Source organism: Sinohyriopsis cumingii, chromosome 5 (assembly GCF_028554795.1).
Source record: "Sinohyriopsis cumingii isolate HCF-2022 chromosome 5, ASM2855479v2, whole genome shotgun sequence".
NCBI lineage: Eukaryota > Metazoa > Mollusca > Bivalvia > Unionida > Unionidae > Sinohyriopsis > Sinohyriopsis cumingii.
Genome location: NC_142965.1, coordinates 7,918,195 through 7,935,874, shown reverse-complemented (window position 1 = coordinate 7,935,874; position 17,680 = coordinate 7,918,195). Strand labels below are relative to the sequence as shown.

At 37.0% G+C, this 17,680-nt stretch overlaps 1 protein-coding gene and 1 long non-coding RNA gene across 4 annotated transcripts; both read right to left on the bottom strand.

The window, feature by feature from the left end:
• Positions 1-2,261: 2,261 nt before the first annotated feature.
• LOC149798594 (NFX1-type zinc finger-containing protein 1-like) lies at positions 2,262-13,522 on the bottom strand. Of its 2 annotated transcripts, XR_016420994.1 has the most exons (3): positions 7,481-13,522; positions 6,370-6,516; positions 2,262-4,804 (listed from the first exon to the last, which is right to left on the bottom strand). XR_016420994.1 is itself a non-coding variant. In XM_089957414.1 (2 exons), exons 1-2 carry the CDS (start codon positions 13,110-13,112, stop codon positions 6,437-6,439), a joined length of 5,712 nt encoding a protein of 1,903 aa, XP_089813540.1. In that variant the 5' UTR covers positions 13,113-13,522; the 3' UTR covers positions 2,262-6,436. The 2 variants fall into 2 exon arrangements, 1 of the variants encoding a protein (XP_089813540.1); XM_089957414.1 differs by having other exon boundaries at positions 2,262-6,516.
• Positions 13,523-13,722: 200 nt separating this feature from the next.
• On the bottom strand, positions 13,723-17,426 carry LOC149798593 (uncharacterized). 2 transcript variants are annotated; one of them, XR_016420995.1, is made up of 3 exons: positions 17,159-17,426; positions 14,354-14,420; positions 13,723-13,869 (listed from the first exon to the last, which is right to left on the bottom strand). It is a non-coding gene; the product is annotated as an uncharacterized LOC149798593 (long non-coding RNA). The 2 variants fall into 2 exon arrangements; XR_016420996.1 differs by having other exon boundaries at positions 14,354-14,423; positions 17,212-17,426.
• Positions 17,427-17,680: the final 254 nt, after the last annotated feature.

The window sequence follows — 17,680 nt, the reverse complement described above, 5'->3', positions numbered from 1 at the left end:
AACAGAATTATATTTTCTCTTGCCGTGACCTTTGACCCACGGCTGACGGCATGGATATCGTGCACAACGCAACGTCGAGACATGATATATGCTGAAATCTCTTCAACCATTATAAACCTCTCCAACCATTATAAACCTCTCCAACCATGATAAACCTCTCCAACCATTATAAACCTCTCCAACCATGATAAACCTCTCCAACCATTATAAACCTCTCCAACCATTATACACCTCTCCAACCGATACAAGGTATGGGCCAGACAGGCGAATTCAGTATATATTATACCCGACTTAAGACGGGAATACCAAAACGTTTTTATTTTGATTAACCTAACCAAGAATATTCATGAAGTTTCCAAACTTTTAGAGTTATTCAAATCTTGCCATTAACATCATCCACGTTCTTGTAACAAAATTAAAATAAACCCCAGAATATATTATTCCATTCCAGAGCTTGTACCTAACCTGTTAACACCAGAATATCTTATTCCATTCCAGAATCGTGTATATAACCTGTCTATATTATTCCATTCCAGAGCTTGTACCTAACCTGTTAACACCAGAATATCTTATTCCATTCCAGAATCGTGTATATAACCTGTCTACACCATAATATATTATTCCATTCCAAAAGCTTGCACTTAACCTGTTAACACCAGAATATATTGTAGTAAATTTAGAGTATGTGCACGTGGTTGTAGTGCCCCGTTTTAAGCAATTCTTAGATTTGTGTGATTACTTGTTTGATTATTGGAATTTGGCGCCATGGAAATATTCCTGGCCCGAACTAATGAGCTAATCAATAGGAGCAAACGTCACGGAGTGAAGTGTTAGTGTGTTTCCATGATGTCCTGGTTCACTAGTAGTGAATTCCGACCAGAACCGAATGACTGTTCCTGTCGTAAAATAGTACATATTAAAATCTAGTGGTATACATTGGTAGCGTGACTGCAAGGACAGCACTTACGGTATTAAACCGGTAAATTACACAAGGGCATAAATAAAAAAGGACTTGGCAGAGACCGTTTATGTCGCCATGCGGGTGAATATGGTGCAGTTATATCGGCGAAATGTGCCTGGAAAGCATACATTGACTGGCCTAAGGTGGCGGAGTTAAAATAGTTCCCATTGTTAGGGAGTACTCGTATATGTTCTAAGGCGTGAACGGTTGGTGGTACGGAAACATAATGAAGCCAAAACACGCAGATGTACGGTTGATGGATAGTTGACAGTTTGGTTTATCTGTGGTCTTGCATTAATTAGAGGAAAAATTTAGGTATAGAATGGACACGTCGGGCTTTCTGATTTACAACTGAGGTTGTATGGAAGTCTTTGGAAAGTCGGGGAAACTTATGACTTCTAGCGAGAATCGCGCCAGGGTTTGACAACCGCTCGGTCAAGTAAATACCCGTGTGCGTGTAACAATATTATTATATTCCAGAATCGTGTATATAACCTGTCTACACCATAATATATTATTCCATTCCAAAAGTTTGCACCTAACCTGTTAACAGCAGAATATATTATTCCATTCCAGAATCGTGCATATAACCTGTCTACACAAGAATATATTATTCCATTCCAGAAGCTTGTACCTAACCTGTTAACACGAGAATATAGTATTCCATTCCAAATGCTTGTTCCCAACCTGTCAACACTAGAATATAGTATTCCAATCCTAAATCGTGTATCTAACCAGTCAGTTCCAGAATATAGTATTCCATTACAGAAGCTTATACCTAATCTGTCAACCCCAGAATATATTGTTCCATTCCAGTAAAGTGTATCTAACCTGTTTACCCTAGAATGTATTATTCCATTTAAGAAGCTTGTATATAACCTGTCAACCCCAGAGTATATTATTCCATTCCAGAAGCTTGTACCTAACCTGTCAACCTCAGAATATATTATTTATTATTCCATTCCAGGATCGTGTATCTAACCTGTCAACCCCAGAATATTAATTCCATTCCAGAATCGTGTACCTAACTAGGCTACTGCTTTAATAGCTTATTAATGTACACTTTCATGACTACAATTTAAGCTGGATGATATAGGACCAGACTGCTGTGGCAAAAACCTACAATCATTTTGATACCCGAAACAAATGAATACTTTTAACTGAGAATGAAACGATGTCAAAGTTTTGTACTAGACTTTGTCATCGAGAATCGGCATATTTTCCACTCAAATGGTCAAGAAACATATCATCCTTGTTAGGTCCAGCCATGCTAAACGTACAATATACTCAACACAAAGACTTCAAGATTTCAAGATTTATTAAAGAAACAAAATCAGACAGATACATACATAAGATTTTAAATGAACAATTTTTGACATATTTGTCAATTACTGACATAATGAATTTACTAAGTTTCAACGATTCGTATTTAGGCGGCAACATTAATCATAATAATATGGCGTTAAACTAAGCGACGTCATGTAGCGACGTCAAATATGCAGATAATCTTCGAAAAGTCGAGGTTTCATGCTTTTTTTTAGAGCACATTATGTGTAGATTATGATTCCATTTCTCCTGTAAAATTTACCACAACCAAATTTCAGGAATGTACATTAACATTCATGAAGATTTAGAATGTACAAAATTATCGACAGCATTACCTCCCTTGACTGAGGCTTGGGGTGTTATTATGTGTGATGTCATCCTAGAGCTAGCTTGCCAAGTACTAATGTAGACGTGCATCAAGTGCAGTCAGTTCATGTAAAGATGGCGAATTTTAAAAAGTACATGGTCATATATTGTGATCAAAGAAAGAAAAATATGATTGTTTGTATATTTGGTTTACATTACTAAATGAAAGATGACGCAGCAAATCGGAATATGCCAACTACAATATATCAATCGATGTGTTAGGAAGTGTTTTCCACGTAGGTCATAATGTTTGTTCTAATTTTATCTAAGTTTGTCTTACTGATAATTGTATTTTTTTCAAGGCATATTTCAAATGCTGGTAATCTTGAACAATGATTTGGAAATCTCATTTAGACAACCCTAGAAGAAAAATGAGACAGGAAGAGGGGGAAAACGGATATTAAAATATAGGTTATTCCCTTTCATAAGGTATGACAATTTGAACAATTAGCACATGTATTCATTAAACCTTTTCTTTATTGGTTTATGATGAAAATATAAGAACAGCTAATATCAAGTAAAAAGTAGAAAATTAGTGTTAGGAGACAAGGGATTACATTTTGGCATGAGGGGATGTACTATTTCAAAGAAAACGCACGCTATGTTCGAAGATTTATTGTCGACAACTGAGTCTAAAGCAGGAATATGTTCTAGAGAGCAGTACAATGAGGTATTTATTACACCATATGCATTTGCAACCCATTTATTTATTTTTACTCCCCCCCCCAAAAAAAAATAGTTGTTGGTTATAGGAAAACATTGTATGACAAATAATCTTGTCGTCAAATCATGTATTATACAACAAGCTTCGAGTGATAAGATAACGTTCATGTTAAATTAGTATCAACTCAGTTGAACTTACGAAGTCTTTCATAATATAAGAATCTAATCAAACAGTGTTAGCATATTAATGTTAAGTAAGTGATTTAAACTTCTACTTTTCCAAACCAACTCCAGTACATGCGTTATATCGTATGTCCATTCATGTTCAAAATTGTTGAACTTTAGGCACTACACACCGATGGAATCTAAGATTTTGAATAAAGTTGATAGGAACTGCTTTGAACATTAATGACAATAATCAACATTTGTTAATACGTTCTATACGTATACGTGTACATATTCCATATTTATTATTGAATACACATACTACAATTAGTATCCACAATCGTACAGTTACGACATCATTGGTTTTCATATATGAATCTTGCAGTTTTTAATTTAAAATCCTTATTCAGTATTATGTATGGAAAATACGCAATTAATCTTAGAACACAAGCAGAAAAAACACAAAATAAGAATGTGGCACAACAGTTAACGATTGATCATAAATATATTCTATTTTAGAAAAAGACAACCTTGCATTGCCTTCAAAAGTAAATGACAATTCATTTAAATGTCTGTAGTGTTCAATGTTTGAGTAGTCTTAATCCGGTTTATCTCGATATGTAGGGAACTAAAAACATCTGCTACAAACAAATGTGTATTGTATCCCTCTTCACATGTTTCATTTTTAGAATAATTCATACTTTAATGTCTTTGAATAAATTATTAAAAGAAGTTTAGCTAGCTGCTATATCATTTTATTCAATCAAATACAATTCATCATTCCTTTCTTGCGGGTCAGTTGCTATAAACGTCCGTTAAATATTTATCATTATATACCAAGCGCAATCTAATCAACTCCAAAGGAAGTGCAAACTGAAAGATATTTAAATAAAACATTTACAACATGTGAATGCAATACTTTCATACCAAATATTATCCAAAACATGTGATACCTATTTTATAGAGCGATTCCAAACATGTGATACCTATTTTATAGAGCGATTCCAAACATGTGATACCTATTTTATAGAGCGATTCCAAACATGTGATACCTATTTTATAGAGCGATTCCAAACATGTGATACCTATTTTATAGAGCGATATATTCAAAATGCAAGAAGAATCTTGCTTCATACACATTACAATCTTCCCATGCATTAATCCAAAGTTCGTGCTTTCATGAAGAATGCGATATATTAACCTATACAAAATCTCATTCATTTAAGCACCGTGAACAAAGCTTGTACAGCAGACTGGTTGGTAGCATCATGCAGCTCTATTCATTTGCATGGTCAGGAATTCCCACAAGATCCAATTTTTGGTCTAAAAGTTAATTGGAAAGTTTTAGTTCATTTAACTCTACCGACGGTAATTTTGTAATATTTCAGCTTTAGCTACGTTTCATATACGTATTAATTATATAAATTTGAACACTCTAACTTAGATATATCTATGTATGCCAACCAATGGGTTTAGTGTCAGATTCCGAGGGTTTCATTTTAAACGTTTTATAAAATTCCAGGTAGGGCATAATTTGGAATGGGAATACATGTCCAGAATATATTGTTCAAATAGATTAATTTTTCAATATTTAATTTCTAAGTATGTTATAATATAACAATATACTATATGCGCCCTCGAACGAATTCAATCTTAAAATAAAGAAAACTATATTTCTGAGTGGTTTTCAGAGTAACGCTTAACTGACGGAATTTTCAAATCCAGCGAAACACAGTGCTGTTCATTTTTTCTGGAACCCGTCCGCATTAGATCCAAGACCATAATGATCTTCTTTATGGAGATCATTCTTACTCTTGAACGGTACCATTTTCTTTTCTACACTAATTCTAGTTCATCGTGCCTATTGTGCATCCCTCCATGTATTAAGTTGTTACTATATCAATTACTGCACTTGGAAATTCTCAAAATTATGAACCAATTAATATGTATTACAGGTATGAAATAATCTATAACGTTTTATATTAGTCTATTTCATGCCTTCACTCGAACACATGTACACATAACACACAATATGCAAAATCAAAAAACGAACACATTCTGCCTTCACTCTGCTACACACATCCAATTTTGAATACAAATTTGTTTATATGTAAAGTATGGATTATGCTCGATCAAATTTGAGGCTTTAGTAAAATAAATCACAAAGTATATACAAAGTGAAAAATCTGTCAACTCGACAGAAAGGAACATACTATAGAAACGTCCCTCTAGAATCTCACTGGCTAAAATAATATACATAACCATTTATCATAACATCCATGAATATTAATTCTTTAAAACGATATCCATCATATTTGGATTAATTTTTTCACTCTATATATGCAGTTTCTTCATTGATAAAGGAGGTAATCGATGAATCGTCGGTTCTACTTTGCTTCTTAGTCCAGTTTTTTCCATATCAGAAACTAATAGAGATCTCTCAAATTTACCAATTAAATATGTTTTAGATCAATATCTTATCTACACATATCTTACACTCACACAGGCGGCGTCCTGTTCTATATATATATATATATATATATATATATAAAAGCAATGTTATTGTTTTGAAATAATATTCAGATTCGCTTTCGCTTTCAAGAAGCAAACATTTGAATCTGGTTTTACATTTTTGCTACGAATGAGACAAGTTCAAAACTATGATAACGTGGAAATCATTGAACTTGTGTGAATGTATTGTTAATGAACTAATTGTAAAATGTACGTTATTTATAGTACAGTTCACATCTTAACTATTCTTTCCATTGAAGACAAGTTTTTTAAAGAACGTAATGTATCATAAAGGTCTTTAATATGGAAACCCATTCTACATCGACAGCGTTTGAGCATTAGCTGAAAATATCTATTTGACCTCACTGCAACATTACGTTTGATAATTTAGGACTTCCTTATGTGATGATAAACTTCCCATGCTTCCATTCCAAAGTAGAGTAATCAGACAGCAGTTTGTCTAACTGTGGATCCACACGAGGGACAGACCCCATGGATCAGTTCAACTTTGCGAAATATGTGTCCTAAAGAAAAGAAAACAAAATATTACTACAACTATGTGCAAAGACGAGGAACAATTACAGGAAAATACTCATGACAAAGTTTATTAGAAAGTACACGGGGAATGGACATCAAACCTAGCAAGGTCTAGCATGACTCAACTACATGCTAATGGTTCTTACAGAGTCAAACAATTTCTTCGGTATAATGTATGCACATAAATTGGGATAAGAACAGATCGTGAAAAATTAGCAAAACCCTGTTTGATTACCATCAATGAAAACTTTTAAGAACCAGGTAACAGTTCGTGGTATTGAACTACATGTTATAGCGTTGGCCATGTCCTTTAGATGATCTCTTTATCAGTGTATATGCTATAAAATACAATTTTACCAAATCAACCAATTTGTCACCGACGTTTTTACATATCGTACGCACAGAACATATCTTGGTAGAAACATTGTTTTATGTTGTTGTTGCTGTTGTTGTTGTAGGGTTTAATGCCGTTTTTCAGCACACGATAGGCTATACATGGCGGCTAGTATTAATGGTGGAGGAAGAACCATAGAAAACCCATGAAAGAACCACCTACCCACGAGAAGCTACTGGCAAGCTTTCTTACATACCCACATTGGCCGAATCCGAGACTCGAACCCACGCACACAGAGGTGAGATGGCAGTGATCCGTAACGGACAGCACTTTAGACCACTCGGCCACTCGGGGCCCCGGAACATTATTTGCAACAAGAAAGCTACTCAGGAGTCAGCTGACAAAATACTGGACTCACTGACCAGACATGAAAACATGTGTCCAGTTATCAAAACTCTCATGAAATCAGGGTTGTATGAATATTCTGATATTCGGAAACACATACAGTCATACGTACAAGAGACCAACGGAAGAGAGATACACACATGCATGCCTGTTTTAAGAGAAATTATAATAGGATTCTGGATGTATAGATCTACGTATACTATTCCCTTTACCTGCTGCACATATTATCCATGTTTCCCTGAACCATTCTTTTGTGACTTCCAAATTGGCTCTGAATATCATCAGTGGTTCATCCAAGGCAGAAGACGTCAACAGTCTAGCAAGATTTTCCACGCAACTGTTCCCAAGCCTTTTTTCAGAAAGAAGTAGAGTGCGAGAAGTTTCAATTGCATTCTGCAAATCCAATGTCAGCTGAGTGCCAGCTTTCGTATTTTCATGACTAATGATCATCAGTTTCAACATCAGCTGTAGTCTTGTGAATTCATCTCTTATGTCCATTTGCTGTTGCGCCGTCATATTATCCTTTTGTTTTGATACCCACTTCTTAAATGTGTCCACACTTTTTATGAATGCTTCACTTATCTGCTTTTCAAGTCCCACTTTGGATTTCACCTTGAATTGGAATTCTAACGTCTTTATTTTAGAAATGAGGTTGTTCAGGGCCAACGGATCTCTTGTCTCGGAACTGCATAATTTCGACTTTACGTCTTCTATTGCTCTGTGGATCTTGCTCAGTTCTCTTCGATATCTGACACTATTTCGAATTGGAGTTCTGCAAACGGGACAAATGGGGAATCTAATTTCTGATAATTCAACCTGTTGAATTTGTCTTTGTATCCACCGGTCCATCGCTGTTACTTCCACTATATGGCCACAATCAAACAACTGTACAAACATGGACTTGGGGCTATTTTCTTTCCCAAATCGCCGCTTTTTCACTTTCTCTTTGTCACATATCCTACATAGGGTGGGACAAGGCTCCCCGCAGATACCGATGCATGAATGCTCACATTTCAAGCTTTCTTGGCAAGGCTCGTTGCATGGAGGACGATCGCAAATTTCACTGCAGGGTTTTGTGCATTTAAAGTGTGGACATGACCAGGTGCATGGTTCTTGACAGGGCTCGCAAACCTCTGAGCAACCTTTCATACAGCCTTTATGATGGCACTTTTGATCACACTTTTTCTCACATGGTGGATAGTAAGAGCATAATACCGTACAGGTATGTCCACAGATGAGGACTTCAACGTTGGAAACTGAACATTGTTTATGCAGTCTACCTTTAAAACATTCAGTACAATCGCCAGAACATTGGTGCCCGCAAACAAGGCGAGTGTCACATTTTTCTTGGCAGTTAGAGTTCTCTGCTCTGTCGCATGGAACATCCGAAATATGGCCACACTCAAACTTCTTTTTCGTCATAAAGTTACATTTCTGGATAGTCTCTTGCCCACATCTGGTTATGGATATATGCCCACATTTTAATTGAACTTCTACGCTATTTTCGCATTTTAATGTTGACTCTGGAATGTTGCACCAAGTCTGCACCGCATGTCCACAACCTGGTGCATTTTTGGTTACCATCTGATTACAATATTGATTATGGTAATGCTTGTCCCCGCACATTTTATTACATGTGTGACCGCATGTCAATGAACGTGTGCACTTTTCTGTACATATAACTTTCGACTTCGAATTACCGCACTGGAGAAGAATTTTATGACCACATTCTAGAACCTTTTCCACGTTTTCAAGGCAATGTGTCGTGTGTATGTCACCACATATTCTCTGACATACATGTCCACTTCTGAAACGTTTTTCGCATGGTATCGAACATTTCATCTTACTAAGACTCATCCAGCATTCTGCAGTGACGTTATGTCCGCAAACGGGAAGAGTGTGTGAAACGGGAAACTTACATTTGACCTCATCCGGATTCTTGTAGCACGGAATGCCTTGCACATGATCACACTTTGTCATTACTTTTGGAACTATAACTGTGCAAAAACAAAACTGGTGGCATCGCTTCTTGCAGCTGTGGCCTCTTTCGCAAAGTCTCTCACAAGGCTCCTGACACTGATACTTTTTGTGATCTCTGTCATCGGGATGGCAGAGTCTTTTGCAAACGTGCCCACATTTTAACTGTACTTTGCATTCTATCTTGCAACCACCATCGGGGGAGAATTTTTCAAAATCATGTGCATCAGCTGCTTTAAAGCCGTCATCTGGATGATTTTGACAGTAAAGACTTAGAGTCTCTCCTAATATCTTCTCTTTCTTTAGTGTTTTGACAATATTTCTCCATAACTCTGACTGTTGAGCTAGGAAACCAAAGTTTCCAATGACATATAAACCCTTCTTTGCTCTCGAAAGAGCGACACAGATTCTATTTGAAATCTTGAGATACCCTATTTTTCCTTCACGATTACTCCTGACCAACGAAAGCAATATAATGTCGTTCTCTTCTCCTTGATAATTATCTACAACAGTCACCTTCACCCCATCGAAATCTGATTTAGGCATCATGTTTCTCAAGCAGAAGAGCTGACCGGAATAGGTTGTGAGGACAGTTATTTGATTCGGCGAGTATCCCTGTCGCAGCAGATATTTGCACAATGCAACTACATATCTAGCTTCATGCTTATTGAGATGGCTTTTCTGTTCGGCGTCGTCTAATTCTTCTTGAGTATGGTCAATAAAGAAAATGTCAGATCCAACTCCTCTGATGTGTTCATACTCTGTAACAGATACGTGATCGCGTAGATTTGGATAGATATGTTGAAGAATCATTGATATTTCTGGTCGCATTCGATGTTGCTCCTCCAAGCAATCACACTGGATTCCATTGCTTACCATCCTCTCAAACAAAGAGATGTCAAGCTTATAATCCTTTGCTAGAGTATACGTGGATGGATTTGGACGAAGCTGTTCGTGATCTCCAATTAGGATTAGATGTTGACAGTGTTCGCTGAGAGTCGTAATGATGTGGCTCTCCAAAACCTCTGCAGCCTCCTCCACAATAATGATCCTTGGTCCTATCTCCTGTAGTACTGATTGATATCTGGCAGCACAAGTCGTGGTCATACCAATGACATCAGCACACTGTAGAACAAATTGATCCTCCATCAACTGAACCTTGTTGCACTCTTTCACTACCTCGTCATATTTCTTTGCTAACCTGATAAAATCTTCCTCTTTTGCGTTGAGGCAAAGTTTCCTCCAATACAAATACAGGCGCCATCTATCCTTAAAATCTAATTGCCAGACATCAACAATCGTTTCAGCTTCGCTCTTTCCCATTTCAGTTGCTTCATACGGATCCTTCTTGGAGTTTTTGTTTTGTCTTTTTCTTTCTGCTTTAGATGTGTGCCAAATACCATCCTGTTCTTGTCCTCCATTTTGATTTCTTTTCACACTGGTTGTCTGGTTGACTTTGACCTGGTTACATGGCTTTTCGATACCAAATGCGGATATGTTCTCTACGTTTTCTTCGTTCCTCGTTATGCCATCTACTTCAAAAGCATCCGATTCATCCATGACATTTACACAAACATCCCCTACGTCACTGACCATTCCGAAATGAATATCGTTCGCCGTATCATTTGCATTTCCGTCAAAGATGTTCAAATTCTTCAGCAGATCAACAATTTCCTTGTTGTTTTTCATCAAGCCACCACAGCCGAGCCACTCTTCAATAATATTGTATGGCCTTGCGTTTCGCACTACTTCTTCAAGTATTTCAATATTGTTCCAAAGATTTTCTTCAAACCCCGAAATCAAGGAGTCATAGTGGTTTTGCATGAATGGATACAACTCTTCTTCATCAAACATAATTCTGTGTGTTTCACGGTTTAGAAGATCCGCTGTCGTTTCTACTATCTCAGCGTACCTTTCTTTTGAAACTCTCGCTAACCTGAGCCTACATTGTATATCCTCCGGTACAATGTCATGCCTCCTAAGCCACCCTCGAAATTTGTGCATCTGATACTCTTCTAAAGCCTTAGAGGAACTGCGACCTCCAACGCGAACTATGTTCCCAAGGTAAAATTTCAAAATTCCTTCCAAAAACTGGTCAAGCGCATGATTCGTATAACACACTATCAGCATCGGAGGTCCATTAGTATCAAGAAATTCATTTTCTCTACCCCAAATATGTTTGTTATGGAGAAGAACTCTTGCAATCTGAAGACCAATATATGTTTTGCCGGTGCCAGGTGGACCTTGTGTAATTGAAAGACTGCGAGTAAGGGCTGTCTGAATAGCATTGTACTGTGATGCATTAAGTTTCAAGTCCTCTGCCGATGGCCATTCTTCCAGGTTCATCACTCTAATCAATCTGGTTCGTCCTTTATATGAATGCCATGCTGATATGGTCATCTTACTGTCAATCAAAGGTGTGATGTCATAGTATGCGATGCCAGTTTGGGTAAGGTAAGAGGGTGGATCGACCTTTTTCTCACAGTGCACCAAGTGCTTCTGGAATGGTAATCTGATTACATGTTGCAGTCCAAGAAGAACGTGCTTGTATGCTTCAAAGAAAGCAATGGTCTCTACCATAACAAATGTTTCGCGTGATTTTTTCATGACATCCATGATGTCGGTTTGAAATAGCACATGCACGATCCCATGTTTGAGACACTGTGGCTTTCTGTCGGCAACTGTTGCAAACAAAACTGTCTCAAAGTTATCAGATGACAAGCAAAGAAATGATCCAAAGATCAGTCTCTTGCTTTCAGCCCATTCGACATGCCTTAGAAGCGAAACATCAAATGTTAGTACATGGTATATGCCGTCTTTTCCAGGAACCATCTGATGAATTTTCACATGATAATATAAATGTAAGTCCTGTAGCTTTTTCTGTGTGCCAATGTTCTGTCTGTATTCGCGTATACCTTCTCTCAAAGGACATATGAAATCTTCACGCAGAAGCCTATATTGAACATCGAGGTAATGCTCAAGATTTGTGTACTCCCCGGTGTCTTTATTTGTCCTTAAAAAGGGTGGCTTTTCAGCTTTGATTTCCTCAAGTTGTGGGTATGCAGCTATTTCTCTGAAATTATCCTGCGGCTGTTCATTATCGTGCAGTAAGGATTGAATGACAGGGTGGGCTACTGATTTTGTCACTCTTTGTCTGGCTTGATTTTCCTTCAGTGATTGTATTTCTCTTATAGCATCTTCGATCACTTGTAACGATGCTTCAGAGGTTTCATTATCACGCAAATTACATGCAACGCGTTGCAGAAGGTCTAATAAGCCAAATATCAGCACCATTGATGTTGGGGTTTTAGATATGAAAATAAGTACAAGTTTTGCGATCTTTTCCAAAACCGATACATGTGGTGACAAATCCACCGATGTGTCTACTAGCAAGCTAGACAAAAATGGAACAACAGCTAACTCAAAGAAAGATGCGTCCTTTAAAATGATTATCAAAGCGTAAGCAGCCTGTTGCGAAACGCGTGATGAAAGAGCTTTTTCAAGTAAAGCTACAACATTTTCTAGAAATCTTTGATCGCTGCAACTTATTTTTATCAATTGCTCCATGCATTTGTTCTGTTTAGCTAACACCTTGCATAGATCATCCGGGTCCTTTTTATGGAGTGATCTTACCTTTTCGTTCATTGGATTCATTAATACTTCCTCAGTGTCCTGATCGCTAAAAAGGGAAGGTTCCGTGGTGTTTCCCGCTTTATCTTTCAGGCTTTTCCTGATATATTGAATAGGTTGTGATTTGATTGGCGTTGATTCATTGGATCTATTCGCAGTTACTTTCTCAGTCGAAGTACATCTATAATTTTCACAATAAGTCAACAACTTGTTTTCAGAATTTGTATTGGTTACCATAACAGCTCTAGTCCAAATATGATGTACTCTTCCTTCTCTATTTTGCTCGCTCCCTCTGGCGATTCCTTCCACGCGGTTTAGTCCCTGGTCTGCTGTATTTGCCGCAAAGTTTGATTTTAACGTGAAAGACGCATCAATGCCTACTGAGTGTGTGAGCCCGCCATAATTGTCACTGGTATCTTTTTTCAACCTGTGTGTCAGTACATCAACAAACGGGTTTTCTTTTTCATGACAATGTTCTGTCCACCTGTGTGTATCTACAATTGCCCTTCTATCCCTCTGATTTCTGTCCTGGGCTTCTTTAGATTGTATACGTTTGTTAGCAAACAAAGTAGATAATTCGTCGGCACCTCTAATCCCTTCACTGTCATAATATGCGTACCGTTCTCTGGAACTTGTCACACCCAAATTCACACTGAACGTAGGCTTCGTGTTTATATTCCCATTTGATGAATGACGTCGTGATATGCCTGAGACTGCCTCTCGTTTATCGGTCCTTCCTCGTGCTGCACTGCCGTTCGACACATTCGTACCACCATGAATTTTAGTTTGATAACTGCATCCCACCCATGGTATGCTTTCAGTAGGGTTTGGATTAGGCTTTATCCCACTTCTTTCCAACTGTCTTTCTCGCCGTCGTGATAATGAGATTGTCAGAGAATAATTGTTTCTAGTATCCGGTTCATGAAATCTTGTATTCATTCTGTTAGAATGGTAATGTTGAAACTTCGGACGTCCAAGACTTTCACTGTTAGTCCTGCAATAATCATGCATAGTAAATGACGTTGAACAGTGAAGGAATTTTTATCTATTTCTACGAACAGGTACCTAGCTTAGTAAACGTTTTCTACTCTTAGGTTGGGGTGTCGGGGATTGGGGGGGGGGGTAAGGTTTGTAGCATATATCCAAATCAATTTTTTGGGGGGGGACTCAAAATTTCGCATACACTTTAAAAATATAGGCTATTACCTCTCATCGGCTTATTGAAATCCTAAATTACATGTAGTCAATTTCAGACAATTCTCAGTTTTAACATTGTCCCTATCTAAACTCCATGAGACACGACATCCCTATTAAACCCCATGAGACACGACATCCCTATTAAACTCCATGAGACACGACATCCCTATTAAACTCCATGAGACACGACATCCCTATCTTAGCACTATTGGGCACGGAGCGCAAACTATTGTTAAATAGGCGACACTATATTTGGAGAAAAAGTAATAATATGCACTTACCCAGATCTTGATTGTTCCAAAAGACCATCACCATTAACATCGTCTTCTAAATCATCCATCTCTGATTCTGCTGTCAAAAGAGGACTCATGTAAGACACGAATTTAACAAATGCTTTGTCTGGTTTGCTTCGCTACAGTATTATCCAAAATAAAGTTAACACCGTCACCAAAACTAGAACGCCGATCACGATGACTTACTTTTAAATTAGGAAAATAACATACCTTAGAAAAAATCCTCGTAACTGGATAGATGAATGTACATGCAAAAGGGGAAACGGAATATAGCTATCTGCAAACAATAGAGTAACCACTGATGCGAGAATAAGGTCACTGTGACTTACTTTACATTTATACTGAGTAACGTACAAATATGGAGTATTATCTATTGTGAGTATCTAAGTATTGCTCGAGTTCTTGGTATTGAAGTGAATTAGTAGGTATTTGGTATCTCGTTTTCCTACGTAACAAGTCGTCTTGTAAGAATAAAGGTGATACATAGTTTGGGGCGCGCAAACTTTAAGGGTCGCATTCATAAAAGAATTTGAATCATCGAGTTCAAAGTCTTCGCCCTAATCTAACAAATGCTTGTACACATCAACTTGTGTATAATTCTCACTTTCCTGAAAGGTTTCCTGCAAGATCATTTACTCGAGTAATAGATTTACTGAGATGGTCCAGTTCCACGATGCGTGTTATAAGTTTTGATCGAGGAAGCTATGTTTTGATAACATAGTATAGTTCTTTTATGGCTTAAAAGCCTTAGACTACCATGTTGCTTATATATATATATATATATATATATATATATATATATATATATATATATATATATATATATATATATATATATATATATATTGCTTATATAATAATATACCCAGGTCCGCGAGTAAACGGCACCCATCGCCTTGCCTGCACACACGAGCCCATATTCTCTCACGACTAAGCACACATCACCAAACATGTTACTCAATTGGTGTATCATATGCACTCGCGTGTAGCAGACACACTCGCATGACGACCTAGTAATTAGTTTTCATATATCTACACAGTCATTCCGGATTCCTATGAAAGAAATCAAGGTATATAGAATTAGTTATAGAGAAGTATAAATATACACCAGACACAACGGAAAGTGCTATCGCTGGTTTCTGTAGAAGAATGCTTGATAATAGTAGGCAGAATTAATATTTTAATACAAATAATACTATCATACTGGTTAGAGAATTTTTTTTTCGTGCTCTATATATACAGAGACAGGCAAATACGCTCAGTATATTCAATCTAGTTTAAAATCAATCCTGAATGTCGAATTGGTTTATAGCCAAAAAAACCTTATTATTCTCTACGGCTGACAGAGATTGAATTTGTCTCAAAATAGCTGCACGTCATGAGTTTAAAATCAATCCTCGTTTATGATAATATTGTAATCACTTTTCAGAAGGCATGCTAAAGTGATAACACGTCTTAGTTAGAGCATATAGTATATATATATATATATATATATATATATATATATATATATATATATATATATATATATATATATATCCATAGAAAAGATTATCAAAGAGTATCACAAATGTTCGTTTCGTATTGCACATATCGTATGTAGCTCTGGATTTTCTTTTTTCTTTTAAAGCTCGGAATCACATGTGAAACATAGAAGGGAAAATCACTATGTTGTTTGTAATGCAGCTTTAGGAGCTCCAAGTTTAGTTGTTCTTGTTGTTGTAGGGTTTAACGCCATTTTTCAGCACACGATACATGGCGGCCATTATTAATGGTGGAGGAAGAACCCGGGAAAAACCCCAGAAAGAACCACCGACCCACGAGAAGCTACTTATAAGCGTTCTCACATACCCACATTGGCTGAATCCGAGACTCGAACCCACGCAGAGAGAGGTCCAAGTTTAGTGCATGACCATTAACACATCACGTGCCTAAAAGCACGCTTCAAATGCTGGCGGAAAAACCAGTTTTACATAGCTGCCGAGTATCTCCTCGGTTCATCATGCTAATGAATGTATTTAATTATAAGATTCTTTTTCAAAATAAAGGTATTTTATTGTAAATATAGCATCTAAGTCACGACATCTCCTAATATAATGAACTATATACGAGCTACAGGGTCCCTTGTTTGGTTTATTTCGAGAATTTTACATAAATATTGTAACAAATCTGAAATGATTCTCAAGGCACATATTTTAGGGCTCAAACTCCGGACACTATGTAAAGGAATGCCAGAAATTCCAAATAAGATACATATTTTCCCTTTCTAAGAAAAGTCAACACGACAATAAACTGGCATGGGATTTATTTTTATATAATTTTATTAATTTGTACATACTGCTTTTAATTCTAAGTTTCTAGTTTTCTATTTTATTGCGAATTTTATGTGTACGAAATTTCTGCATGTAATAAGCAAATACAAGTTACCTTGATGAATGGTGGTTCGATCAAAGTTGGGCGAAAAACAGGATCGAGGAGAAAGAGAAAGGATAGATAAGTTCATAACCTGTCAGCAGTGAAGAAGTGGACCACAAATCTAGATAATTTGTTCCAAACCGCGATAATAAATGGAAAAAAGGTATTGATATGCAGGGTAGCGTGGCTTCAATAATTTCTGATAATTAAATATGAACCTTGAGTTCTTGAAAAGAAGGGTGCATCCATGAAGTTAAAGGAATTTTTGCAATGTTTCATGAATGATGTTATCCTCGCAAAAATACGGATTTCAGAGATGGAATCGTGTTATAATAAGACACCGAACTCCTGAAAAGGTCTAAGAAATGCCATACGTACCTTGCTTCTCGCTTGAATCAGTCCGAGTCTGAGTAACAAATGAAACTTCATACCTCTTTCAGGACCGCTTTTATTGGTTGGTCACTTCCATAAATGGCTAGAGCTCTCGCTCTCTTCAATGATTCTCCAGGACTACTTTGTACTTTTCCTTTCACGGACACCTTTCCAATTACAGTTTCGAAAAGCTTTGTATCACAAGACTGACAACTAAACTGTACGCCCTTCGATGCATTGTATATTTCCACTTAAATGTAACTTGTATTTGTAAGACAGAGATATCTAACAAATTGCTTTTGAAAGTCACAAAAACTGTTGTTATGCTTTAAATAGCCATAAATATCCTCGTTTTGGCCATAGTATGTCGTTAGTCGACTTTTGACTTATGTGGCACCTGTATACATATCTACCGAGTACCAAGCACATATTCGGAGACTAACTTTGATGCGGTGTTATACGCTTTATGCAGCGCAAGATATACCCTGCTGGATTCTTGATCCAGCCCAGAAAATAACGTGCGTCAAT